The 27,681-nt window shown below is 41.6% G+C and overlaps 1 protein-coding gene across 1 annotated transcript in view; it reads left to right on the forward strand.

The window, feature by feature from the left end:
- LOC308139398 (replication protein A 70 kDa DNA-binding subunit-like) overlaps positions 1-27,681 on the forward strand; it is a 49,460-nt gene that overhangs the window by 8,189 nt on the left and 13,590 nt on the right. Inside the window, exons 7-13 of the mRNA XM_080508840.1 lie at positions 2,652-2,895; positions 5,525-5,627; positions 5,719-5,787; positions 12,538-12,730; positions 16,662-16,798; positions 18,190-18,338; positions 20,127-20,256. Coding sequence (XP_080364966.1) covers positions 2,652-2,895; positions 5,525-5,627; positions 5,719-5,787; positions 12,538-12,730; positions 16,662-16,798; positions 18,190-18,338; positions 20,127-20,256 — 1,025 coding nt within the window. The remainder of the gene's footprint in view (positions 1-2,651; positions 2,896-5,524; positions 5,628-5,718; positions 5,788-12,537; positions 12,731-16,661; positions 16,799-18,189; positions 18,339-20,126; positions 20,257-27,681) is intronic.

The raw sequence follows: 27,681 nt of genomic DNA on the forward strand, positions 1-27,681 counted from the left end.
CCAAACTGTTCGAGACTTCTTGCATTTCATTTGTAAGACCGAACAAAAGAAGCCGGGCAATTGTTTCGTAAACAAGCTGATTTAATCTCAACTTTTTTTCCAGTCGTGTTGATTACTATTACGAGTGAGATGTAGGTGACGTATGCATAGAAAGTACGGACTTTTGTGTTTGCTGGATTATTTCTTCACAATGTATTTTTATTCCAGTGGGAAGCCTGTGTATTGAATGGTGCACCGTTTGTTTAGAGCACGCATTCGTGGGACGGGCAGCAGAGCTTGATTTGAAAAAGTAAAAACCAAAAAAAAGGCACACCTTCATTAGTGTTGGGGCGTTAGCAATCAGACGATTCATTAATGGTAAACGGTACATTAAAAGGGCTTTTCATATCGGATCTATCAAACACTAAGTCCATGTCTTCGTTTTCCTGTGGAGAAAAAGGAATGTTTCAAGTTCCACGATCTTCTGGCTGCTTACTGTGACTGCAGGTCCTTCCATCCTCTCCACTCTCAAGCTCTGGAGGTCTGGAGTGTCAAAACCCTGCTCTTGCGGCTCATCTCTGTCTGCATTACGGCCCCTATACAAGGTTTTCAAGTGAAAACTCTGTTTATACGACACTGAAAAAGCAAGTTTTTGAAAATGGCTGGATCTCGTGGAAAATGTCAGTGAACTCCCCATCGTTGATTCATATTGTTGCCTGCGACTCCGCGTGCATGGGTGTGGTTCGTTGATGCGAACGGACAAGTGTTTTCAAAATGTCGCCGTTTAAGCGCACAGGTTTTATGGAATGAAAATGCCGGAATGGTACGTTTGAAACATTACTGTGCAGACGGGGCCTGAGGATTTTCCATTAGACGCCTGACTGGACGAACCAGAAGCTCCAAACAAGAGTCGGAAGCAACAGTAAAGAAAAGATATCTGCCGGATTCAACAAATGTGCTCTTGCTCTGATGCTCTTCCTTCCAAATGTAGCAGCATTCAAAAGAGAATTAATGAGGCTGTTCAACACCTTTCCTTACTTTTTGTGTATAGTTCACGAGGTGTCAGTTAAAAATGCTCCTTCGAGAGAAATATTAACACAATAAACCACTTTCACACTTATTTTCATTTTGACAAACTACCTCTTTATGCTTTCACATTCCTATTCCACTCCACGTTAACTATGTTCTATCTGATTAATAAACGAAATCTCTTTTTTTCTTTTTTGTTTTACTGTGGTCTACCTCTTAAAACTAATTGCTCTCCTTCACTTCACTCAGTCTAAATAAAAAATGTTCACGCTTCACTGCTATAATTAAGACTCGGATGTTTGGCGTCTTGGCCACAAAACTGATATTCTGATAACTAATGCTAATTCTTCTTTCTCCAATGACTGAAAGGCACAAGTACAGTAATTATGAAATTAATAATTGATTGGCAGTCTCACCTGGAGAAAGGAAAACTATTTTAGTAATTGGCGCAAACTGGTATTTAACAGAGAATTAAGCAATACTGTTTGGGGAGGGGGGGGGGGGGGTCTGTTGGGAGAGTTTTAACTTTCTCAGGCATTTTATGGTTTTGGCAGCTGTTCACGATCAGATAACTGTAGCACCATTAATGTTTTATAGCAGCTAAAATATTTTTGTCAGGGTGTCGGAGATTGTTTAGCCCAATGGCATTCTGGTAGCTCTTCTGTTAAGAAAGATAAGGTGATATTTTGTCTCTCAATTTGTGAGGGAGGTGTTTAAATGACAGGTTTTGCAATATGAGTGATCCAGGCATTATATACTGTACTTGGAAAGTATGTTGCCTATAGCTTTCTGTTTTTTCTCAGTACGTCTGTTCTTGATGTTATAAATTAAAAAAAAAAATTCCAGGTTTTTTATAGTTATTGATCGGCCTACCACTCAATGCTTATTTTGTAGAATGCAAACATCCATTAACTCATATTTAGGTCCTTGTTCATTGCAGTAGCGCCTGAGCCTTTACTAGTTTACCAATCAGTAAAGTAAAATTAGGGGTTCCAGGTACCGATAAATGATCTTACATTGATACTTAATTGGCTTCTGTCTTCATGCTATGTCCAAAATAAAAACAAATGGATTCGCTGTAATGTGCAATCTCATCATTTTGGTTCGAAATTCATAATCATAGTCGAGTGTAGCGATACCGTTTGACTGGTAAACGCAAAGCTTCGCCTTTACACTTTAGTTTCCGCTCCACCCAGGAGTGCCATCCGGTTGCCTACATTACTACTAATGGGGTCTCTAAAGAGGACCATCACTGGCAGCTGCAGAACAGAAGCTGTTTGACTCTGTTTTGCTCCTGATGCCTGATGGGAGATGAGCCCCTCCTGTGTGGACGGTGCAGGTGTCTGTGACGGTTCCTCCCACAAGTGTCTGTGCAGCGTTGACTCCGCTATACAGGGTGGGTGGGTGTGAAGGGATTGTTACCCCATGCATATGTTGCCAGTCCTTGTTTGGTGTATACAGCTCCCACAAATTCACAGATCAAATTAATTGCATTATACGTCTTTAGGTCGTGGGAGGAAAGACATGCAGGAACAGGGAAATCATGAAAAGTCTTGCTACTAAGTGATGGTACCAACAACTACATCACCTTCTGAAGGGTTTTGAGCACTCCTTGAAGTTTGTCACATTGTTTTCCCCCACAGCCTTTTCTCCTCCTCAAGGCCGTGGCAGGGGTTTTATGGGGAAATCACCGATGAAGACCTCCCCCATGAAGACCTCCCCCATGAAGACCTCCCCCATGAAGGCTTCACCCATGAAGACTTCCCCCACAGCCTCCCCATCGAAAACATCCCCGATGAAGTTTTCCCCCATGAAGGCTTCCACTTCGTCTCCGCTGTCTTCCGCGAGAGCAATTCCAATCGCCCAGCTCAATCCCTACCAAAGCAAGTAAGTTTTACATATGTGAGCCTTCGTACGCCTGCTTTTCTCTGCTGCGGTGCGTGTAGTGACACGTGTCTTCCCGATTTCTCATCACTGTCCACATTTTTAATTGAATCGACTTTGTTTCTCCTCCCAGCACATTCATTATTTGAGCTTGTTTCTCTCGTGTTCTGACTGCAGCTTCTTGTTTGCCGTCGTCTCTCTGCGGTGGCATTTTGGGGCATGTTTTGCGAATGTGCGTGTATGCATGTGTTGGCGTTCCTTCATTTCTAAGTGCGCGTGCGTGCGTGCGTGCGTGCGTGCATGCGTGCGTGTGTGTGTGTGTGTGTGAGTGTGTGTGAAAAGTTGTGTGTGCATGTTAGTCATTCCCATTTGCATGGAAATGAAATGACCGATCTTGCCGGGGAAACGGACACTTTTACAGTAGGCACTGCTGGGTCTTTATGCTCTGCTGCTGAGGTTTGGATTCTGTTATTTGGCCCTGTAGGGATTTGGCCAACCTAATTTTTTCCTCCCTCCCTCCTCTCATCCTACAATTTCTTTACCTCCTCGAGGGCACCCCCCCCCCCCCCCCCCCCCCCCCCCACCCCCCCCTTCTCTCTCGCCTCTTATCATTTCATTAGGCTTAAGTTTCTGTCCCTCACCTTAAAAGTTGTTCGCAAAATCACAACGGTGAGATGTCGGTATCTAGATTCCGGGAAACGTAGCTTGTCAACTCTCTCCATGTTTGGGCTGTGATAACATTTGGCTTGTTTGAAAGTGCGAGCTGTAAAGATAACTGTGCCTCTAGGTGTTGTAATAAACTGATGACTGTTCTAACTTTGAAGTTGGGGAGTACCTATAGTGAGTAAAAAAAAAAAAAAAAAAAAAGATGACTTCAGCAGCTGCGTCGCTGCTCGAAATATATGGGTGAAATAAAACATGAAGGTGTGTGTGACACAAAGTAGTACCGTACATGCTGGAGATAATATGCTTGTATGTGCACAAGGTTTTTAATGCCCGTTCGCATGGCTTTCCCATCCCATTCTGCTGGCGTTAAGCAAAAGCATTGAGAGCAGACTGTAATTGGCTTTTGACTGCCATAAACCTTGGTGTAGCAGTCTTATCCATACTGAGCAGGGAATGGGGTTCACTCTGGGCCAGCAGCTGCTCTCATGATAGGGGATTTAATTGCAGGCAAAGTTATGGTATGAATATCCTCTGCTGCTGCACAATTATCAACGCAGTCAAAAAGCTCGCTGCTGCGTGAAGTGTCGAGCTTGGCTTGGCTGTTGTTAAAAACAGAACAAGAAGCACATTTTAAATGCATTCAGGATTTGGCAGATGTACAACACCTAGTTCACTCTTTGAAAAGAAAGTTGCTGGATTCTTTATTCCCCTCCCTCTTTTTGTGGAACTTTAAAAAGACTGGAAATACTCACATACTTGGGAATAGTTTTTTTTTTTTTTAGCACAGTTGTGTTTCACATTGGTGACTGATGTCAGCCGCCCTGAAATGCTCATTAACAAAAAAGGAAGAATGTCATGAAAGTCTATGCAGCATTCTTTACTGTGTGTGCTGACCTTTAGACTGGAAATCCTTTGTATAACTTCCATACACATATAGTGTTTTGGCCAAAGAAAACTTTAAATAAGTTTTATTTCAAATACAATTTGCTAAAGGTTTGAACGACTCAGTCGCGTCATCAAGTCGTCATTATATTGTTCGCACGGCCATTGCGTTAAAAATTCATCAGAGGCGAAGCGGTTTCTGTCGATCCGTTTGGAGGACGAGATTTATCCGCAAGCTACACGGTCTTGACCTTCGTGCCGTTTCCTTTGTCTACGTCATGAACATGATGGCATTGCAGCCGTAAAGTTTGGTTTCAACCTGAGTCGTCTGTCAGTGGTGAAGCTGTCAGACGGCAATTTGTTGCTGACCTGTCGATGTTCTCCTCGGACTTTGTAGTTTCATACTTGAGTCACTCTTAACAGCAATCCAGCTTTCTTGTCTGCCCATGTGAATGCTGGCGTTTCATTACCAAACCAAACAACAGCAGCCACTAGTGGCCTTACACACTTACTACATCGTTTCCTGCGTTTCTGCCATTTCCGCAAAACATTTCTGAAAAGGAAAATGCAAATAACTATGCGTTATCACTTGAAACACTCTTGATAATGCGTACCAACAAAATCATCGATTTTAAGGGTTATATTTGAAATTTCATGAAGTCGAATTGTTGGTGCGCAGAAAAATCGGTGGGATGAAAAAACAAAATCTTTGCATTGCTGCTTTTCACATCACTGGCTCCACATGTTAACAACTTGCTTGTGAAGACACACATTGTTTCAGTTTGGTCATCATATCCAAGTGTTTTGTCATGACATGATGGAAAAAGTCTACATTCATACTGTTTACATTTCAAAGTTTAAGCAAACATCGTAATTCCAGTGTTTGCTGCTTCCAATGCTGTCACCTTGTAACCTCAAATGCATGTTTTTTTGGACTATGGGAGGCGATACATAAAGGAAAAACTCATGACTGCACATGGAGAACATGCAAACAGAAAAGGCCCCATATCGTACTGTATAATTTAAATTATTTTTAATAACAACTAAATATGTACTTGATTCACTGTTACAAACGTCTACCTAGGTGGACCATCAAGGCCAGAGTCACCAACAAGTGCAATGTTCGCACCTGGAGCAATTCCAGAGGAGAGGGCAAGCTCTTCTCTTTCGACGTGGTGGATGGAAGTGTAAGTAGCAGTGCAACATATGTTAAGACATGATTGCTTTTCTCCTTTATCCCTGCTTTGAGAAGTTAAGTGGAAATGTGCATGTCCACAGGGAGAAATCAAGATCACAGCCTTCAACAAGGAGGTGGACAAGTTTTTCTCTCTAGTGGAGCAAGGAAAGGTGAGTAAATCCCTCTCTTCACTTACAGCGATAAGAGCCTCTTGGAAATTTTAGCATTCGCAATAAAACCCTCAGCACGTGCCGCACGTTGCCAAAGACGGCTGAAAAGCACAGAATATGTTTTTACTTGCTGCCTCTCTAAAGGAGGGCCCAAATATTTCGCCATGGTGTTTTATTTAAGTGAAGGTGCGATGACATTTAATCGTCTTAACATTCAAAGTGCTTTCAGAGTACTTTTTAGTCTCGGGTATCATTTTCATATGCACATACAGTAAATCTTCAGACAAAATATCCCTCTATAAATCCTTCGGGACGTCAGGACAGAGAATGAGGAAGGGGCAGTCGTCATGGATTTTTGTGAAGAAAAACTTATTTCTTGATGGGAAAAACAAGTCGTATTTTTGTGACATTGTTAATGTGGAGATGACACTGGAAATATGTCGCCGAATGCGACATGTTGATATTGTTTGTTATAGGGTTGCATACTATGCAAAGTAGAGTTAATAACTATCCTTAGGTTTATGGAAACTCTGGTTTTTAAGAAGGTTTAAAACCAGATGAAACATTTCTTGCATGTGACACTTGTATTTTGGTTTTGGCATATGGCATACATCTTTTGTATACAACATCTAAATGTTGCTAAAAAAAACCCAAAACAAAACAACCCTCTGAATACCACTGAAGAGACTAAATTGTATTTATATAGTCTCCATAAAAAAGAGAGTAATCTCAAGGTACTTTTACAGAGAAAACCCGACTATATATTTTCTACATGAACAAGCTTAGGCAGTAGTGAAAAGGGAAAAAAATCTGATTGTAGAGAGAGTGAGAAAGGAAAGACGAGCGCAATAAAGAGCTCAGCCGTCTAAACCTATAGCAGCTTCACTAGACAATGGTCCAGAGTGGCCTGAGCCGGCCCTAACTTTAAGCTTTATTAAATAACTTTAAACCGAGAGACAGTGTCAGCCTTCCTAACTAGTTCCACATGAGAGGAGCCTGCCTCCCATTCTACTTTTAGAAACACATAGGAACCTCCAGGAAGCCGGAGTGTTCTGCTGGGGTTATATCGGAGCGCTTTGAGTTTATAAAAATGATTAACATTTTTGATTTGATAGGAAGCCAATGTATCGCAGCAGCCGACTGGACAAAACCTTTCCCACATTGAGAGAAACTCACAGAATCCACTGTAAACTCCCAGTCAAACGGTTGCACACCCTTTTTTTGAAGTTTTGGTTGCATGCAGCAATTTCTGTACTTTCACTGTTGTTTTTAAGACCGTTGCCACTTTGTGACTGGCCTACATGAAACATTCCCACTCACGTCTGTCTTCTCCAAGCTTCTCTGCTCACGACTGCCCCCTTCTGTCATGTGGTATGAAAATAAAGCATGAGGTTATTATCATAATCAATCTGAACCTCATCACAATCCCGTATCAACATTGCTCTTTTTGCACAATTGTAGTTTATTTCACAACTATCTGTTTGCTTTTTTCTTTTTTTAATTCAAGGTGAATGTCAGAGCCTCCTGGCATTTCCAGCTGCAGGGCGATACAGTGATTCTAGCTTTTGAATCATTCATGCGAATCGATTGATTTGATGTTTATTCATCGTCATTCAATTCCTGCATAATTGTAGAAAGAATAACTGGGCGCTCTGAAAAACATTTTTCCCACGAATCAGTGCAGCCATACAGACTCGTCTGTAAGAAACGGCACCTCTTTGGATTGCGATTGTAATCAGATTTTTATTACATTGGCTCGCTGTGCTCTGCCCTTGTGCGTCCTTGTGTGCCTAACAAGAAGAGTGCATGCAGCCTCTTACGTATCAGCATATAACCGTCTAAATGATGTGCCCCTGAAATAACAGTAAAGTCCAACACCACTGACCTTTTAAGATTTAACTGGTTAATCGAGCAATCACTTGGTGCCGCTGCGAGATAGTAGTTCACCCCCGGTCTGCCCGACAATATCTCCTTTCCAGACGGACGTGCCCGCTGGGGCTCGGATGGGCACAAGTATATTTGATATTTAAACAACGTTGGCGCAGGACGGGTGAAAGACGAGAGCATCAGTCTGAAAGTAGCAGACATTTGCACTCCCTTTGGGTGTAAGAGGAGGTCTGAGTATGTCTGCGCGACAGAAAACGTCTTCAGGTTAGAGACAGAAAGTAATGCCAGTGGCAGGTAGTCTCCATCTGCACATTACAGTATCTTGTAACATTATGAACCATGATCAGAAAGTATTGCGATTATGTCTTTGTTGTAACAATGCTGCTTGTTTGGAAATCTATATTTCCATTATAAATGCTGCACTTTGCTGTGGCTACTGTCTCCAAGGTAATTTCTCTCCTTTTTGGACTGTAGCTTAGATTTGTTGTTAGTATTGCTGGGGTAGCTTAGATTACAGAAACAAATGGCACCCACCAGTGGCCAGACATGAAATCGACATTGTTTTTAGCGTTACTCCCATCGCCGTGTAAATGGATATTGTCTGGAAGTACATGGAAATGTTGCCATGTAAACGCAAAACGTTACGAAAATGTAACAACGATTTAACTTGAAACAACGAAATAGGCTGGTAAATCCATTAAACTCCTTTTCATTGGAGTTAGAACAACAGCAATGAACTTGTATAGATATTTAACTTCATAGTTGTATTTGAGAAACAAATATCCTTTTCCTAATTAACTGGTTGGATTGCATATAAAAAAATATCAATATAATATAAAGCATAAAAAAAAAAAAACATCCATTAACAGTGTAGCCTGATCACTCCAACATGAATCCACTTCAGTGTCTGTATTATTTTAAGTCTGAGCTGCTTTGATCTTTTCACTGTCACTGTGAATCAAGACGTCGACAGTCACTGAGAAAGAAGACGAGAACAGTTTCACACAGACGATGAAGATGATGTGTAAATGAGACTTTGAACATGTGGAAACCCTAATCGGATCATTCTGCTCAACACTTTCTTGGTGATTTGTACATTAAAGAAGTATGTGTTTGGCTTGCTTGGCCATCTTTCAAAATCTTCTGTAAGCTTTATCCCGATTGCAAAAAAAAAAGGGAAAAAAAGAAGAAAGAACAAAAAGCCATGCCTGCCAGGTTCAGCTCCCGTTACATAACCAACATGGAGACTGACCCTTGAACTTGCTGAAGGGCTAAAAATCAGACAAAATATTGTATCCAAGCACTCAAGTGTACATAACGGTATCCTTACAAATATATTCATATGCAGCATTGCTTACTAATGATGCGTTTGCCATCGCACCACAGAGTCAGTACATTGTGCATTCAATGACTTGAGGTCATACAAGCTCTTTTCATGAAGAAATGTCAGATTGTGCAGAATGACGGACGTGTTATTTTCCCTCAGTGAATGAGTATGGAAAAAAAAAAAGGGTATTTTATTGGATATTTCCAGCTCTTTTGTGCTGAATGTTCCTGTTTTGAACAGCCTGGACATGCCCTTTGCATGTCCCTGGATGTCTACGCAATCACAGACAGGCGGGACACATGTTAAAGCTCTTACTCAACTTAGTCCGGCCCGCCGAGCTTAATAACTCAATTAACCCCGGCCGTCATTTTGCTAGTCACACTGGCTCAGGTATCAGCCACCAGCAGTGACTCCCAACACAGGCCCACATCCAATTTGTGCCCTCTTACCCTCCAAAGATAAATAAAGGAATGAATCTGTCTTCCCTCCGTGATCTGGGTATTGACAGAACAGTGAGTGGGTGTGACTGGCTGCAAGCAGCCGGAATGCTTATCACATTAGTTTCATGCTCCTATCTCAGTGTGGGGTAAAGCAGGGACGGAGGAAATAAAGGAGAGCCACAGTGACAGAAGCAGAGAGAGAGCGAGCGAGAGGATACGAGAGTAAATGAAGAAGCGTGTCTCACAGATTGAGTTTAAATTATGCTGTTTAGCAGATTCGCTCTCAACCACTTCTTATTTTCTGGTGAATTAGACAAGTGATGGGGCCGATATGATGCCACATCTCACTTTGGACCTGACTTCTTCCCCTTTTTTTTCTTCTTCCTTCAATCCTCATTAAGAGGTTTTGGTTGAACAGCAGCCGCATTGAAATGTAATTTCCTTTAAAGGATCAATTAATCGACAAAACAGTCAAATTATATTTGCTCTCATGCGGGTTAGTAGATCACAGATGACTGACGTGATGTGAATAAGACGAGATAAACATTTCTTTGCCCGCTTTAAAATGCAAACTTGGAAAGAAAAAAGATCATACAGGATAGATAAAGAGTGAAAAGGATCAAGCTGAATAAACTATACATTTCAGTTGTTTTAGATGATTAAAATAATTAAAAAGCTACGTACTAATTATTAAGGCTGTCCTTGGCGATTTAAACATAAAACCACCCAGTAAACATTCAAAAGCACAAATTAAAGAGAGATATTTAAACATTGTTCCCAATCATATTGGGGGTATTAGGAGCCAAGTAAAGCCTTTAATCACAAACCTCAACGATCATATTGGATTTCAAATATTACTGAAGTTTGAGGCTCTTTGAGGTTGTTGCTTTGTATCTCGGTTTGCTTTATTCACTCAACACATTCTATTAACTTTCTGAAGACTTTACCTCCAATTAAGACGCTGCAAGGTCATTGTCGTGATGAGCTGCATTATCTTCTCTCACTGAACAGGATGAAAGCTTATCCTTGTAAATTGATACCAAATGAGTTGTTTCGTCGCTGATGAAGAATGGCTCTGTAGCCCCAACAAGTGGCATGCTGTTGCATGACAGTTAAGTACACTGTACGCCAGGGGGGTCAAACATGCGGCCCGGGGGCCAGAACCGGCCCGCCAGAGGATCTAATCCGGCCCGCCATGTGATTTTTTTTTTTTTTTTAAGTATAAATATGAAAACCGACAGAGGCTGATCTAAAAACACGAGATTGGCCAAAATGACATTGGTCAGAATTTGACCCCCGACATTAATGCAATCTGTGGAGGTCACATGACGCAACACGTTTCACAATAAAACAATGAGTCCAATTTATGTGAAGTGATACTTTAGACACGTGAACTCAAAACAATTTCCAGATGATGACAAATTGTTTTAATCCTGAATAAAAATACGATATCCAGATACAGGTGACTGAGGGTTTTTTTTTTTTTTTTTTCAAATATAATAATATCTGATTAACTTTAATATGTAAATTTCAGAATAGACTGGCAAATTCTTGCAGTTCCAAAAGGATCAAAAGAAGGAAAGACTTTGACATTTGTCCATATCTGCAGTTTAATATGTTACGTTTGACTCGTTCGGCCCTCCAGAGGTCAGATCAGGGTGGATGTGGCCCCTCAAGTGAAATCAGTTTGACACCCCTGCTGTACGCAATGTTATTAATGAAATCTAACGATGTTAAAAGTTGAGTTAATATAACTCAAATCGGTTCCTTAAGAATTACCTGTTTAAATTGAGTGGATTCAAATTAAGCTCACTAATAAATTAACCAAATTTAAACAAAAAAATATTACATAGATATCAACAAGAGAAATGTCTAAATTAGTAAAAGGTACTGACATAAATATTTAAATATAGAAATATAGAATTTTCTTATTTATTTATAGCACTGTATTAATCCGCAGAGAGGAAATGTCTTTCCAAATTGACCCATCAGTGGCAGCCGCACAGAGCAGCGCTTGGGGGGGCCGAGGGTCTTGCCCAGGGACCCCCACTGCATGTTTTTTGGGAATGTGGGAGGAAACCAGGAGGAAACCAGGAGGAAACCCCCCCCCCCTACATTTGACCTACATTTTAGTGTGAGATTACAATTGGTCGATCAGAAAATACTGAAGAAATTTTACTTAAGATACAATAACATTAAATGTTTGACAAAAGTGACCCTTTTTATCTGACTTTATTAAAGGTACAGCATTTCAATCAGCCTTTAACATACAGAAGATGCTGCCCTAGAACCTTTTTTTTTGGGGGGGGGGGGGGGGACGCAAGGGGTCTATTACAAAGTATTCCAGGAAACCAAATCTTAAAAACAACAACACACAACTGCAGTTTTCTGCATCAGGTTCTGCCTCTTGTAAACTATCTATCTCGCCACCTGTGGACAAGTGTTGCAAATTAGCACATGTGCTAAAACACTCAACAAATCAATGTATCTCTGTATTACTTTACTTGCTAATTTCCTACAAGTCGTCATTAACATTACAGTATAAAAAACACTCTCCTTACCTTTGTCAACCAAACTAAATTGTTAAGTTAAATGGAGGGAAAGGGGTACCAGTCATCCACACTTCCTTTATGTCATGTGACCTGCTGAATTGAAAAGAAGAAAAAAGGCGCAAAATAAGTTTTGTCGATTTAAAAACTGGATAATTGTATGAGTTGGATTCATTCAAAATTCTCTTGATTTAGAATTATACAAACATAAAGATTATATTTAATGCAACCAAAATAAGCAGATATTATCTCAAGCATTTTTGTTTGAAAGTTAAACAATTACCACAAAATCAAGGACACATTTATATTGAATACATTTTTTATCAGATATATTAAGTGAAATGTACATGACTACAGAATCATGTATTACAGTGTAGCAGCTTGTATATGAAGAAAACGCCAATCGATGAATAATTCCTATTGCAGGCTAGCAAGAGAAAGGCCTTTAAGCATTCAGTCGACTAGTAAAGCACATCCTGGGTGGATTTTTCTGAATCAGGTTGAAGCTTAGTTTTTTGATGTGAGCGTATTTCGTCCCTCTTTGCAGGTGTACTACATCTCCAAGGCAACCCTAAAGGTAGCCAACAAACAGTACACCTCACTGAAGAACGACTACGAGATGAGCCTCCACTCCAATTCCTCCATCGTGCCCTGCGATGACGGCGAGGACATCCCCGCACTGCACTGTGACTTCGTGCCCATCGCGGAGCTGGAAAACCGCGACAAAGACGCAATTCTTGGTGAGAGACAAAATTAAAGAAACAGTTGTTTTGATATGCTTTGCCATATTGAAAAGCTTTAACTACTGGGAGGGGGTTAAAAGCTGTGGCTTCTCATACTGTATATTTCTCCTTGCCACGTTTGACAGGCTCAGATTTTGTCATCAAAAGCGGCAAATCATTGATAATGATCTCAGTCAGACAGGTGTGTGTCAAGCCAATTGGCAGTCTGTGGAGAGAGTGCTCTGACAACAACATGACTCACTGCCTCTCTAAACTTTGTCTGCAGCAGAAACAAGGTGGCAAAGATAGAAAGTGAAGAGTGCATCAGCAGCCCTTTGTTTGTGCTTGTCTACTGCGAAAAAGCTGAAACAAACACAAGAGGAGGCCAGGAAGTGGCGCACACAAATGAAAAGCATGACGTATGTGGCTGTTAAGGGGACAGTTATGATTAAGTTAGAGCAGTGAGGTTTTATTTATTTCATTTTATTATATATTCTCAACTAATATATCATATACATATATTAATATATGATATACATATCTTATGCTCTCCATTAACGTTTATAGTGTAACGTTCTCTGTGCGCATGTGTGACGGGTTTTATTACAAAAACAACCAACAGCGGCTTGGCATGCTCACTGCATCATCTTCAAAACGTCGCTGTGTAAACGCGAAACTTTCCCGAAATGAAAACACAAAACGATGCGTTTTCACTTGAAACACCGTCGTGTAAATGGAGCGAATTGCACTGCTGTCACAGTGGAGCTGATTAATGCAGAGTGTGCATGCTCTTCCTGTGAACGTGTGGGTAAACATGCATGTTGGAAGACTCCTCAGTGCTCTGGGAGGAGACTGGTGAGCCGACCAGGGCTCAGCTCGGGTTGGTTCTCCCTCCTCTGCAGTCTGTGACTGGGATGAAGCCGGTATGGAATGTGAACGGATGAACGTCGGATGTTGTCACTGTAGGACATATCCGCCGCAGCCTGTCCGTGAACATGCGGCCTGTCATATCTGTAACTACTCAACCTCCGCTAACTGACGGCCACATTCCAGTCACTATGAGAACCAGATGTCTTGGAAGAATATGTTATGACAGGGTCGGAACGAAGGTTAATGCAGACATACGGTAAAGAGGAGCGATTATAAAACAGGATAATGCTCATTCCGCTATTTTCAGAAAGGTCAGTTGCGGTTCCTGCCCTCTGCTCTCGACAGGAGAGTCTTATCTCAGCGACGGGTAAATTGAGACGGCCCGCTGCAGATTGGGGTTGAAATTAGTGTTCAGTGTTTGCAGATCTCAGTAATAGTATTGAGATGAGCCACATAATGTTCCTAAGGTTGCTGTCATGGCGATAAAACATTTTTGGGTTTGTTGATTCAATAGTGAAGACCGGATATTTGATGCTTTTCTCTCACAGAGTTGTTAGTTGCGCATTTAAACAAGACCAGCGTGAGAAGCTGAGCAACTCCACTGTCGATCCGCTTGCACTGAAACATATTCTGACCCGCCACATTGACCTCGGCGATTTGAAAGGTTCCGGCCTGTTGCATTTGTCACCGCAGCCGTCATGTCATGGCAGGTCCGTGCTTGTGATCACGCTCCGAGATGTGGCATAGATCACTGATCTGCACTGTGTCGCATCAGCGTGGCGATGAAAGAAACCTGTGAGAGAGCAGCACCAGTTGTATAATAGAGAGAGAAAGAAAAAAAAAAAAGATATTTTATTAAAATTCAAATAACATGGACTGACTGAGGGGGAGGCCAATGCAACTAGCACTGTGTCACTATATCACTGTGAAAATCAAACAACTGGGAGTTATCAGTAAATATCGGATATGACGCATTTACACGCACTTTAGAATGTGATAATTAAAAAAAACCTGTTTAAGATGTTTTGGTCAACTATTGGGTTTCTTTCAGAATGTGTATGTGGAGGCTATTCTCACAATCTTGTCTTATTGTATAACAAGTTCATGTCCTCTTCTCGTCATGACAACATGCACAGATGTGCAAGAATGTAATACATCTGTGTGTGTGTGTGTGTGTGTGTGTGTGTGTGTGTGTGTGTGTGTGTGTGTGTGTGTGTGTGTGTGTGTGTGTTACATTGATCATAGAGGGCCAATGCAACATGCCCCAGTGTCATCTGTGGACTCTCCCATCTCTCGCTCCCTCCACTGCCTCTCACTCCTCTAATTTGTTAAATAGCGGATTATAACATGGTAATGAGAACTGTCAGCCTGTTCCTGTGGTGATAATGGAGTTCAGAGGTGGATGACACCGTCTCAATCATAATGGAATTAAGGGGAGCTGAGAGAGCGCTGGCAGAGAGTCCGGGGAAGGGAGGGCTGAGTTTAGAGAAAGAGTGGCAGGAGAAGCCAAGGGAATGATTTGCAGATCGATGTTATAAAGTCGACCTGCTGTTTGGTTCCGCGTATGGCCACTTGTCCCGACACCGTGACATTCTGTGAGTTTTGACAACCAATCCAAATCTGCTGGCTGTCAAATTTCACACAGTAGCAAGATATTGTTCCTCAAATTTCCGATACAGACATTCACAAACCATGATGTAACCTCGGTACATGAAGCATATCTGTAGTGCAATATTTAGAGTGCGGGTGTTTGTCTGCACGTCACTCTCTTCTTCCCCCCGTTGTGAAATATTCAAGGAGACTCACGATGCACCGCACGCATCTGCCATCTGTTTTAGACAGTTTACCGAAGCAATCAAGGTTCAAGGAGGAGGAGGTTGTCATTTTAAGCATGTGTTTTTGGAGCGCACATAATCTCAGATCTTTCGAGTTCAGAACGTGCCCATTACAGAAATGTATGACTGCGCTTGCTTACAATGCTTAACTATCATTTTGTTTACAGAAACTTCACAGGCAGCACGGTGTAGCAGTGCGGTTGCCTCAAACACAAAGGTCACTGCTTTAATCATAAGACAGTCTCTGTGTTTGAATCAGGACTCTAAAATGGCCATTAATTTTCCATTTTCTATGATCACATTGTGGAAGAAATTCGATTAAAAAAATTTTTTTTTATTCTAAATTGAAATGTGATAATTGAGTCTATGAAACAGTGAACATATTGTTTGACATCGAGGTCTAACTGAATGTCTGGAGAGTAACTAATTTATTCAAAATGGAGCAATTTATTGACCTCCACCTTAAAATGCATTCATATTTACAATATGTGAGGAATACTAGCAGTGTATATCGGTTCAAATGTGGATTATTTTAAACTTTTTTTTCCTTGCATGAAGGTTTTTAGCTGACCTCCAAGAAAACAAACAAAGGCCAAATGTGGCCCACGCGCCACCAGTTTCCCACAGTTGCTTCAATCCGATAATGTCCTTCTCTCACATCGTCTCACTGTTTAAATTACATTGTGTGTTGAACCTCTGCAGCAGCATTAGTATGCACGACTTTGGTGTCATTTTCTTTGTTTTCATTAACCTTGTGGACTTCCTGTTTGTTGTACAATAAGTGCTTTATAAATTAATTTCACTTGTGCTGATTTAGTTTTTTGCATTAGTCATGGTAGGCCAGGTTCTCCACCTTCTTGGAGCTCAGCAGCGGCCACTCCGCAGCGCAGTAATCCTCAACCAAGGGTTTAGGCCGCGAACATGATGAGAAAGTTGAATGAGAGGACGCCTGTGACTTGAGATGTGGGACTGGGTGTGATCCAGCATGTTGTGACATTTCTGTCAGTCTGCAGTGAAGAGTGTCGGCTCTTTACTGCTGATGATGTGATAACACATCGCATTATGTAGCGTATATCCACGGGGCATTTTTACATTTCATACCATTAAGAGAAAAAGCTTTTTCACATGAAGACCCTTTTTTTTTTTTTTTTTTTTGCGTCTCCAGGCAATCTATATCCATGCATCTTCTATAGCGCTTAATCCCGTGCAGGCCCGTGTTGTAAAATGATGTTCTCTGCCCGCAGATGTGATAGGAGTGTGTAAGAGTGCCGATGATGTATCCCGTATCACGACGAAGACCAGCAGAGAAGTCTCCAAGAGGGCCCTCAACCTAATCGATGCAACGGGCAAAGTGGTGACCGTCACACTGTGGGGAGAGGAGGTAATGACTGCTATCCTTCTCTCTCTGATCCTTGTCTTAGATTGTTATGTTTTTTATTTTAACAAAGATTGTTGGAATCCCATACATGTTGTCTCTTGGTGGTTTTGTTATTAGGTCATTTATACCATTTAGAAATATGAAAACTTACAAAATCTTAAAGACGGTCACAAGATAAGCTCATGGTTAAGAGTTTAGGTATTAAACCCCAAAGTCACTGTCCACAATGACCATGTTAAAATTCTGTCAAAAAAACATAGTGATTATAAATAATAATAATAAAAATATTTGGGGATTAAGTTAAGTTTTAAGGTGGGATTTAAAAGTGTTGAGGGATTGAATGTTTCAAATGTTGGTTGGGAGTGAGTTTGTGGGGCTGAGCGGCTGAAAGTTGTGGACGTCTCGGTGGTCATGTGGGCCCTTAAAGCAGGCAGAACTGAAAAGGCAGAGCTGAGTGTCATCTACTTAGCTACTGGTATTTAACAGAAAATACAACCAAAGGAGAAGAGATAGACAATGAAGAGGATGGGATCCAGAACAAAGCCCTGGGGGACACCGGAGGAGAGGGTAGATTTTCAGGTTGTTTCTAAGTTATTTAAAAAGAGTTTTTTTTAAAGTTTGAACAATTAAACAAAAAAATGATTTGATGAACATTTTGGGATTTTTTTTTGTTCTGTTTTGGATTTGAAGTAAAGTAGCATTAATGACTGTTTGAGGCTGATGGATTTAGGGAGATGGAGCAGATGTGCCGATCCGTGTCCTTGAATTTACAGCGAAATCAGAATGTTTCCACACATCTGCGATGAAAGTGACGAGTGTGCGATCGGGTGTGGGTGAGAAGTGGGTCGGTTTAAATCGAGGTTCGGAATTACAAATTGAAGCTTCACTTCTTCTTGTGAAGCTGGAAACCTACACATAGCAGAAGCATCTCATTTCTTGTGTGGTGCTTCTAACACAATGTCTCGGCTGGAAGTTTACGTCCATCTTAAATCTGTGTGTTTGGCATGCAAAACGGTTTGATTAAGTTTCCCGGGCTGCAAAAATGTGGTTCAGTCAAGTCGTTTCAATGACCTTCAGAACTGGACCGCAGTTTCTGATTTGAGACCGAATGCTCAATACTCTCCAATGTGCATGAAATGGCGCTATTCTTCTATAAGCTCATTCGATCTGCAAAAGCTAATCCGCCAAAAATCCAAAAATGACTTTCAACTAAATTTGTAGGTTGTCCAATTATAAAAGCAAACTACACCACACATCACTCTCTGGTGTCTCCGAGCGGCAGACACAGCCCGAGAACCAGCAAAGACAATAACACAACTATGTTTACTGTCTCATTTCCTCTCTTTCTCAAGTACGTGTCTTTGTTTTGTTTTTGTTTCTTCTTCTTCCCCCAGGCAGAGAAATTTGATGGCTCTGGGGAGCCCATAGTTGCCATCAAAGGAGCTCGCTTGTCTGATTTCGGGGGCAGATCTCTCTCAGCTTTGTTCAGCTCGACGGTCATGGTCAACCCAGACATACCAGAGGCCTTCAGACTGAGGGCCTGGTGAGTCACGCTGGTGTTCGACACACACTCGATAAACACAGTGCCGCACACTGCAGTCACGCTCGCAGCTCATCACAAACATCGCTCAGGAGGCCTGTAAACAGGCAAATCTCTTTTCTGCCGCGGAGCCCGTTGTCGGTACGTTGGCAATATACAAAAATCAGTTTTGCTGGAGAGGAGGACACAAACATGAGTTCATATGAGGGAAGTGGTGCCACGTAGCTCCATCAGACGAGTGGAGGTTTGATTGGAACAAGTGAATGAAAAAAAACTGAACTCAGCTTTTTCCCCACTTGTACTTCTGAACTCTTGACTGCACATGCTCGGAGAGATGGGGACTTTGTGCCGCGCTGTATTAACAGCTCCAGTGGAGGGATTGTGAATTATGACTCATTAAGGCTTTTCCCAAGTCCACTGCTTGAAATATAAATTCATACTTCCTGATTTTCTTCCGTCCCTCGTGTATACATCCGTGCGCAAACATTTGGCGGTTGGAAGTTATTATTAGGCGTGGAAGTACGTCACCGCTTCAGAGGGAGAATACAGTGAATAAAAAGTTGTGTTTGTCTGTATCTGTGTGCAACAATCAGCTCAGTCCGTGTGGTTTGTGTATTCTACTAATTGCTCCGCGGATGATAGCCATGACCAATTTTTTTTCGAGGACGTGATGGGGTTTGTGGCTCGTGCGCGTGCCGGAGAAAGAGAAGGAGCACGCTCGATTGCTCCAGCTTTAATCTTGGTTGTATTAGTCTCTGGTCAATACGCCATCTCATCCTGACATTCAAAGGGCTAAATAACTTAAAAATGGCTCCCGCCTCCCTTTCATCACTCCTTCCATTCTTCTCTAATCCCCGGCTTTTCCCGCAGATCTGGTCGGCTGTTTGCTCCCCTCTCCAGTTTACATGCCGACAGCGGTGAGCGCATGACAATGAAGGAGCCGGCTGAGTGTTTTCCCCTCTTCTTTTAAAAAATTCAGCTTTATACTTTACTAAAGACAAAGAGTATCTGTCGGACTCCAGTTCCTGTGGCGATGTTGTGCTTTGTGGGATTGTTTGGACCAGGCGTTGTTTGCATAATTTAAAGAAACTGATGAATTTGGATGATGCCTTGATTAGATTGCCGTGCTCGGCGAGAATACAGAGCAGGACTCATGCTGACAGATTAAGATTTTAGATAGAATATTAAAATAGGTAGACGAATGGATGAACTTGAATAGACAATATAAGCGATAACTTTAGTTTTGACCTCAGACAGGAACATGAGACTTTTTCATGATCGGTGCATATGAATACAAAACACTGATTGATCCCTGACTGCATATGTTTGTGATGGACAGCCGTGTGTCGGATCAAGAATGCTGCAGAATAACTGATTGGCGATGGTTGCAAATCAGTTAAGGGGTTGAGGGAGTAATTCAGTCATGGCGGAAGATGATTTCTTTGATAATAATTGATACAGACCGTCTCAGTGATTCCTTCACAGGAAAACAAAGTCAAAGTGTGATCATGTAACTTGCTCACATGAAATCCAGCACACACACACACACACACACAGACACACACACCCACACACACACACACACAAACCTCCCACGCGTTGGGACTTGGACGGATGGCTGATGGTGAAGGTTCACCCTGTGTATTCCAATCACTTTGGGGTCCATGGGATCATTAGTTCCTTCCTCATGCACATTCTCAATAATACATGTTTGTTTTCATGTGTGCACACACTTTTCTGCACATATATTTATTTGCATGTCTGTGTTGTGTCCTAATTTCCCCATTCGAGGTATGACCAGGGAGGATATGCGCTCGACAGCCAATCGCTAACAGAAACCAGGTCAACAGGCAGCGGATTTAAGATGAACTGGAAAACGCTGAGCGACATTAGGAATGAAGAGCTTGGGCATGGAGAAAAGGTGCAATGCACACACACATCTCCACAACCATACATGCATGCACATTTCATATTGTGCCTAAAGGAAAGGTAAACATTTAGGTCACTTCGATTAAAACTGCAAAAAAATATAAGAGAGCTATGACTTCCTATTCAATAAAACAAACTGCTTGTCGATGAGGGTTTCTTTCTACAATCATTTAGTTCAACATATATTAGGGTAAAATGGGTTTCCTGCTTTACACAATGTTGAGGAAGCCAGTCAGAGGTCATCGGGTGTCACAAGTATCCCTCAGTTGCCTGCAATTGAATTGCAGCAATGTCTATGTCTAGACACCAGTGAAGATACTTTAGATTAATTGAGCCTTCAAGGATGCAGCTACATTTCTTTGCTCTTCCACTGTGCCTGTCTGCACGTGCATTCGTGTGTCGTGCGTCTGTCCTTAAGTATGTTCACACATTCTTGTTCGTTATGCTCACATGTCTGTACAGATTTTTCTTCTTCGTGTTTATTTTTACTCACCAATGAGTCACTGTGAAAGATGGCATTCGTATCAAGATAAATTGAAAAATAAATGTATTTACTTTTGCTTTGCATTATACGGGATTCACTTTGTGAACAACATATTACTGTAACTTAGGCTTAGCGTCGGAACACCATTTTGTTTACTTGCCTTCGAGTATCACAACAGGAGCCACAAGTGCCAATCAGATGTAAATGAAATCACGAACTGTATAACGACCCGACGTACATTTTCGATTTGTGGTGCAGTTTTAGTTTGGGTCTCTCAGCCTGTTCCTAATGAAAAGTTTGGTGGGAAGCAGATTGATATGTGTGTCAGAAAATCCTTCACTGGCTCGGGCAGCTGGCTACTGTTTGAAGAGGAATGAAAGAAACCCTGCGCAGATGATGTAACATCAGCAGAGCTGCAGTACAGGGTTTGATCAAATGATTTCAGTGCTGTAAGACAAGAGATGTAAACATTGGGCTTTGGTGTCAGTCCCACAGTGTCAAGGAGCTGAAGCTTGACTGTTATGCACCAGGGTTTGCTACCACACAAGGACATTTCTGTTAAAGTGGGGACTTTGACATCACGGGCGCAACTCTTGTATATTTACGACTTCTTCACATTTCGCTGTGGTTCTTGAGCAAAGCAGACAGCATCATCCATGGCAGGGCTGTATTTGCTTACTCGTTCACAGGGATTGTCAAAAGACAATATAAAAATTTCAGGCAATTATCCATCTTTAGCTCACGTAGAGCTGCATCCAGGCTCACAACAATCTGAAAAAAAACAATCTGACTGGTTGCTAATTGCACTCCCATCCACACCTATGGGAAATTAGGAGTTAACGTGGAGGCAGAGTCATGCGCGAGGTCAGTTTTGCAAACCTGTACCCATTAAGATCCGTATGAAACTCGCCTTATTACTCGCTCATACACGTACAACAAATCCATCAATTAAAAATGTGTGTTTTAATGAAATGGATGAGGAGAAAGTATCACCATGATCCCTTCAAAGTGAAAACGCATCGGTTTTGTTTCCGAAAGGTTTCACGTTTACACTGCAACGTTTGGAAAACGATGTCCGTTTTACACAGACATGGCAGAGTCTCTGAAAAGAGTGTAGTTTTCATGTTGGGCCTTTGTTTGTTTTTATAATGAAACCACACACACATGCACAGAGAAAAATACTCTATGAATATTAACAATGGGAGTCGACAGACAGTGACTGTCAACTAGAAAACTACAAAATCCCGGGATATGGAGTGGGAGTCATGATACTCTGGAGGCAAACAGTAGCAGCGTTTCTGGAGTCGACACAGAGATGGAACCTAAACGTTTTCAAAAAGTTGTGTATTCCCCTGTGGACCCGACGACGGAGTTGGAACATTTATGTAAAGCTCCGCCTTGGGAGCCGTTTTCAAAGATGCACTTCCAGTGGCCCCGGACGCCGTTGTTGTGTAAGCGGACGCCCAATACGCAACGAGAGATTGGGTTTTCACTTGAAAAGGCTGCCTTATAAACGGGGCCTGAGTGAAGCCACCTACTTTGTGGATTGTAAGAGAAAATAAGGAAACCACTGTGCCACGTATGCTTAAGCAAATTGAAACTGAAGAAAAGAAAACGATGACGCCAGGAACGAAGTGGCGGCTGAATGAGCTGTCCGTCTGGAGCCGGCGAGGGAGTGAGAAGGGTTCTGCTGAGTGGCTTTGGTCTTGGACTTCATTGCTCTCTGTGTAACGAGCTGCCAATCTCATGCTGTTGATTGGACAGAAAGAGAGAAGGGTCTCTCAAGATGACTTGGATTGTGCCTCTTGCCACAGCGCTTTTTATCAGTGCCTTTTCCTCCTTTGTGACAATGGGCTCTTCAAGATAATTGCATATATTCTCCCTGGCAATTTAGTTATGCCTTTGTGTTTTGGCCAAAATATGCATTTAATGTGTTTTTTTGTTGTCTCTCTCAGTTCTGAAACATGGAGAATATGTTTCAACCAGTTCAATAGTTCAGTTTTGATCTTTTTCCCCAAATAAAAATATGACATGAAGTGACAAAAGTGAAAATTGATGGATTTGATAATACTTTAACTAAAGGAACATATTAAAAAAAATTATATATGTTATGATTATTATATGTTTTAAAATAATATTTCTTTGCAAGGGATTATTCATTACCACAAGATGTTGGTAATTAATTCATTGAAATCATTTGCTTGTAGGTGATTCTGAATAAACTTTCAAGACTGGACAGACAGCCATATTTACAGAAATATATAAAAGTAAAAAAAAAACAAAAAAACTGTTCAGTTCTCTTTAGCAAATGTACTGACTGTTGTGTAATTCCATGTCCAAAGTCATCCAACATTTTAGTTGCATTATCTAAATCCGTCATGTTACCAGTCCATCTTTAATATTTGAGCTGTTCTTCAATGGCAGCCTGGTAACACCCGTTATGGGGTCAGAGTGCGTTTGGCGCACAAAGATGGAAAGCCTCTTGTAAGAGACTATCAAAGAAGATTTTCCGTGAACAGACATGGATTTAGTAATTTAGTTTTTTTTGTTTGTTTGTTTTTTTGGGTTTTTTTTTAACCTGACTGCTGCTCAGTCTCATTTGAATTTAAGCATTTAGACAAACACAAATCCACAGTCAGTCTTCCATTCATTGTAAACAGAGCAGCTCTAGGCTGGGGCTTGCTATGACTTCATGGATTAGAGTCATGCTTCTCTTGTTCTAGCTGTGGGTGGGAGATAGTGAGGCTCACATATTAGCAGCACCACCACATGCTTGTTTCGGGAGCCCTGTGCCATTTTGTCAGATGTGTCATTGCACAAAATCATGGTTGTGACCAAAAGCAGAGTTGTATGTACCACTCTCGCACTTACCATCTAATTAATTTGATTTATCTCAGGCAAGTCTCCTTGCTGCCTTTCGTTTAATTGGAAGCCACTTACGGGGAGCTTCGAGATCAATGTCGTTTCTAATAAAAAATTCTAATTATGTGTTGGAGGTGGAGGAAGCCTATAGGGCATAACATTACCAGAAGGGAAGTAGCACAAATGGAAAATGTTAAAAAGTGAGAGACAAGTGGAAAGACGGGGGAGAGCTGCTTAAACTCCAAACCACTTAACAAAACCTGCATTCAAAGAGTCGGTGGAAGCCAGATCACATGGAAAGTTGAGAAGAAAAAAAAATAGATGAACGCACGATGCAGATACCAAAGTTGCCTATAAGATGCAGACAAAGCGTGACGTGTATTCCCTTGTCGCCCTTCTCTCTTCTTATGCCCAATAGACTTCCAAAACATCCTTGAAGTGAAGTCTGTCACTTCAAGGTCTAATGATAGCATCTCAACTCCTCATGTTACTCATAATACGACACCAGGTTTATTTTCTACCTGTTTGCCTCTGACTCCATCATTGTATCGTTGGGTAGATGTAAGTGCACAAGTCATTTCTAATTAATGTGTGTGTCAATGATGCCATATCAATTATTTGGAGTGGATTTTCACTTGGTTGCCCTTCCACATGCACATTTTAATTGCATTTAGGTGCCAGAAGGTGACACAGGGATTTGGTGTGATAAGAATACAAAATATTTTCACAATGTTGTGTATGTATTAATCACGCGCGTGACTCTTTAGGTACGATTTTGTGGCTGTTTTTGTGGGCAGTCTTAGTCATGGTTCTTGTTGGTTCACCTCAGTGTGTGTCAGGTTAAGATTTTGCCCCGAGACAGTTTTACACAGAGGCAGAAAGTAACAAATGAAAAACACAAATGGATAAGAGGAAAGATGATGAAGAATGAGATGGGTTTTATTTAGAGTGCTCTAGTTTTGATGGGATTGCTGTGGTTCAGATCTGGTCGACCTCTATTTTCACATTGTCTGCCAACATCAAGAGCCCTCAACAAGCCCCTTTCTTAGGGAAGAAAAAGAAAAAAAGCATCCTGTTCTTTTCTTTCTGCCACATCGTCCACCCTCCTCCCACCTTCCCCACCCTCTGCCTTTCCACCTCGACAGCCTTCCAGCGCTCCAATCTGCCCAAGTCTGCAAAATGTGATGAGGCAGGCATGCAGGCGGAAACATGGGAGTGGAGTGTTGGTGGGGGGGGGGGGGCTGTTGCTTAGGGGAGAATTTCTCCTAATTAAAAAAAAAAAAAAAGATTCCCTTCTTACTAAGTGTTTCTGAAGTGTTCTTGCTGTGTGGCGTGGTGACTGGCTGGGTGGATGGGTGGACAGATTCTGAAGCTGTGCGTCAGCGTTGGCTCGCGGGAGAAAAAGTGTCGGGGCAAGTCTGACTGACATCGTCTGTGGAGGTCGTGGGGACACGGGACAGCGCCGTCCTCTCACAAGGGATGCGGAGAACACAATGGCCTTTTCACAATCACTGCTTCTGTGAGACACTTTGCAGAAAGAGTGGGTTGTATAATGAAGCCACGGCGTTGCTCAGTCAGTGTGCGTGTGATTTTGGCTGGCGTCCTAGAAAGAGTCTTTGATAGACTCATTTAGGCCAACATTAGTAATGAGCCCGGCTCGGGCGGGTAGTTGATGTTTAGAATGCATTTTAAAGCATTCCATTTTGAATTCTGGCCTTAATTCCAACGTCTTGTTTTAGGCCTGTACTCCTGGTAGAAGAAACATGGATTTTTATTTATTTATTTATTTTTTTAACATGAGCCTCGATATCACATTGTACCTAAACGTGGCGTCGCTGGCATGCGAGCGCGTCCACGTGTGTTCCTCTTTCCTGATGAGACACAGTTCATCTGCTGTGTACATTCTTTTTATTTATATTTATGGAAATTGAATGCTGTGCGTTCTCCACCGGATGAGAGAATAGCCTTTCCCCCCCCCCAGAATTAGCATTTCTTTCCTTTTTAGCTGTTGATTTTACCAGTGTGAGTTCTGCCGCCTAAGGTGCTAATATCTGTTTAAATTACAGCAACATCGCTGCATTTTAATTTGATGCTGCTTGACTGTGTACACTTTAATTTAAATTCATGGCAGAAATAAGTGTAACTCATTGTATCTGTGCGAGTTCAGATCTTTGCATATAACCTTGTATTGTAGTCGTCTGTGTGTTTATGTCAACACACGTGTGTGTGTGTTGTGAGTGTGTGTGTGTGTGTGTGTGTGTGTGTGTGTGTGTGTGTGTGTGTGTGTGTGTGTGTGTGTGTGTGTGTGTGTGGGTGTGTGTGTGTGCGTGTGCGTGTGCGTGTGCGTGTTGTGTCTGCAATAGCACAATTTATGTGTAAGAGAAGCCGCGAGGAGGCGAGAGAGAGAAGGAGAGAGTGAGAAATTGGTCCCATCTTGCATTTATTATGCAAAGAATTCTCAAAGTCCCTCTGCTCTCTTTTCAAACTGTTCCAAGATTGTTTGGAAGTCAAATAGAGATGTGTAAACAGAGTACATCTACCAGCTGGACTGACTTGTTGGCAACACTTTGTTTACAGATCATGCCAAGCTTGATCAGATTTTATTTTCATTTTATTCAATATTCCTCTTTTCACCCTATGCAGCTTATCTCAAACACTGCAGGAACTCAAAGCACCACATTCGTTCCTCTTCATTTGGCTTTTGTTTCTCTCACTTGCTGTTTTATCTTCATGGCATTTGAGCTATGACTTCAAAATACCAATAACGATATTACAATAAAATGCCAAATGGACACTCATACCATTTGGAGGACAACAAAACATTCGCACAAGATTATTCAGTCCAGCCACTGACGAGTTTCTCCACACGCCGGGGCCTTTTTTGTCTGTTTTTTTGGAACGGAAATCACAGCGACGTCAAGCACTATTCATGCACACTTGGAGACCTGTTGCTCTTTTTCTTTTTTTAATAAAATCTTGTTCAGAGTATCCCGTCATGATGATGAATACAGGGTGAAAAATATCAGTTCAAAAGCAGTCCAACGAAATCTCAAGTAAAGAATGCCTGCAGTTTAAACAGTGAATTAACCAACAAAAGGCTGGTTCTGGTTTAGGGTTCGACTCAGTTCTCAGCACAACAGATTCACATAAACATGTCCTTGCTGTTTCTGACAATAATGTTTTTAGTACAGATTTGTTGTGCCGTAGTGTTTTAAATGAAATTATGTGTTCAGTTGCTTTTTAGTGAAGACTATATCAGTCAAAACAGCAGTTCGCATACTGCCGCTTTTAGCTTCAGGCCCTGTTTACAGGACAATGTTTTTCGAGTGAAAATGGAAAACTTTCACCACAGTGGTGCTCGGAGCCAGTGAAAACACAACCCTTGGAAAACACTCTGACTCTATCCCTGTGGAAATGTGGAAAATACAACTTTTCTGAAATGCTGCCACTGTGCATGCACATGGCAGCCGTGGTGAATAGAGTGTCATGACTCCCAGTCCAAATCCTCCTGGGACTTGATAGTTTTGTACTTGACAGTCATCGTAATAACGATCCAAATTATGTCCATATCAATGCACGTCTCGTCCCATTGTTAATAACCACGAAACCTTTCTGTTAAAAAAAAAAAAAAAAAAAAGTTAAGTTTTAACTTGAAATGTCAATTCAATGAATCCATGTTGCCAGACACTGCACATCGCCTCAGTGAGGTTCTTCCACCATAGTTTCAAAAGAATCTTTTGTTAATCATGTCGCGTAGACGTCTATGTTCAACTTCTATTGTTCCCCAATAGGAAATAGTTTGAAGAATGGGCTCTTTTGACAGCGGTTATTGCAGCGTACCACTGTGGTACACTCTGGTATTGTGGACGACAGATTGCTCATCGTGCTCCTTCGGCCACCCGGCTGCTGTTTTCATCTCGCAAAGACGTCGCCTCCGACATCACAGACGCTTTGATGAGATATCTGGTACTGATCCAGAGTGCGTACACCTTTCAGGGTGGCAGCTTATGAAAACTTTTAGATTTGTGTTTGTAAAGCTTCGACTTCTCGTGGGGAACACATCAACACGCC

This window comes from Blennius ocellaris, assembly GCF_963422515.1.
Source record: "Blennius ocellaris genome assembly, chromosome: 14".
Taxonomy (NCBI): Eukaryota; Metazoa; Chordata; class Actinopteri; order Blenniiformes; family Blenniidae; genus Blennius; species Blennius ocellaris.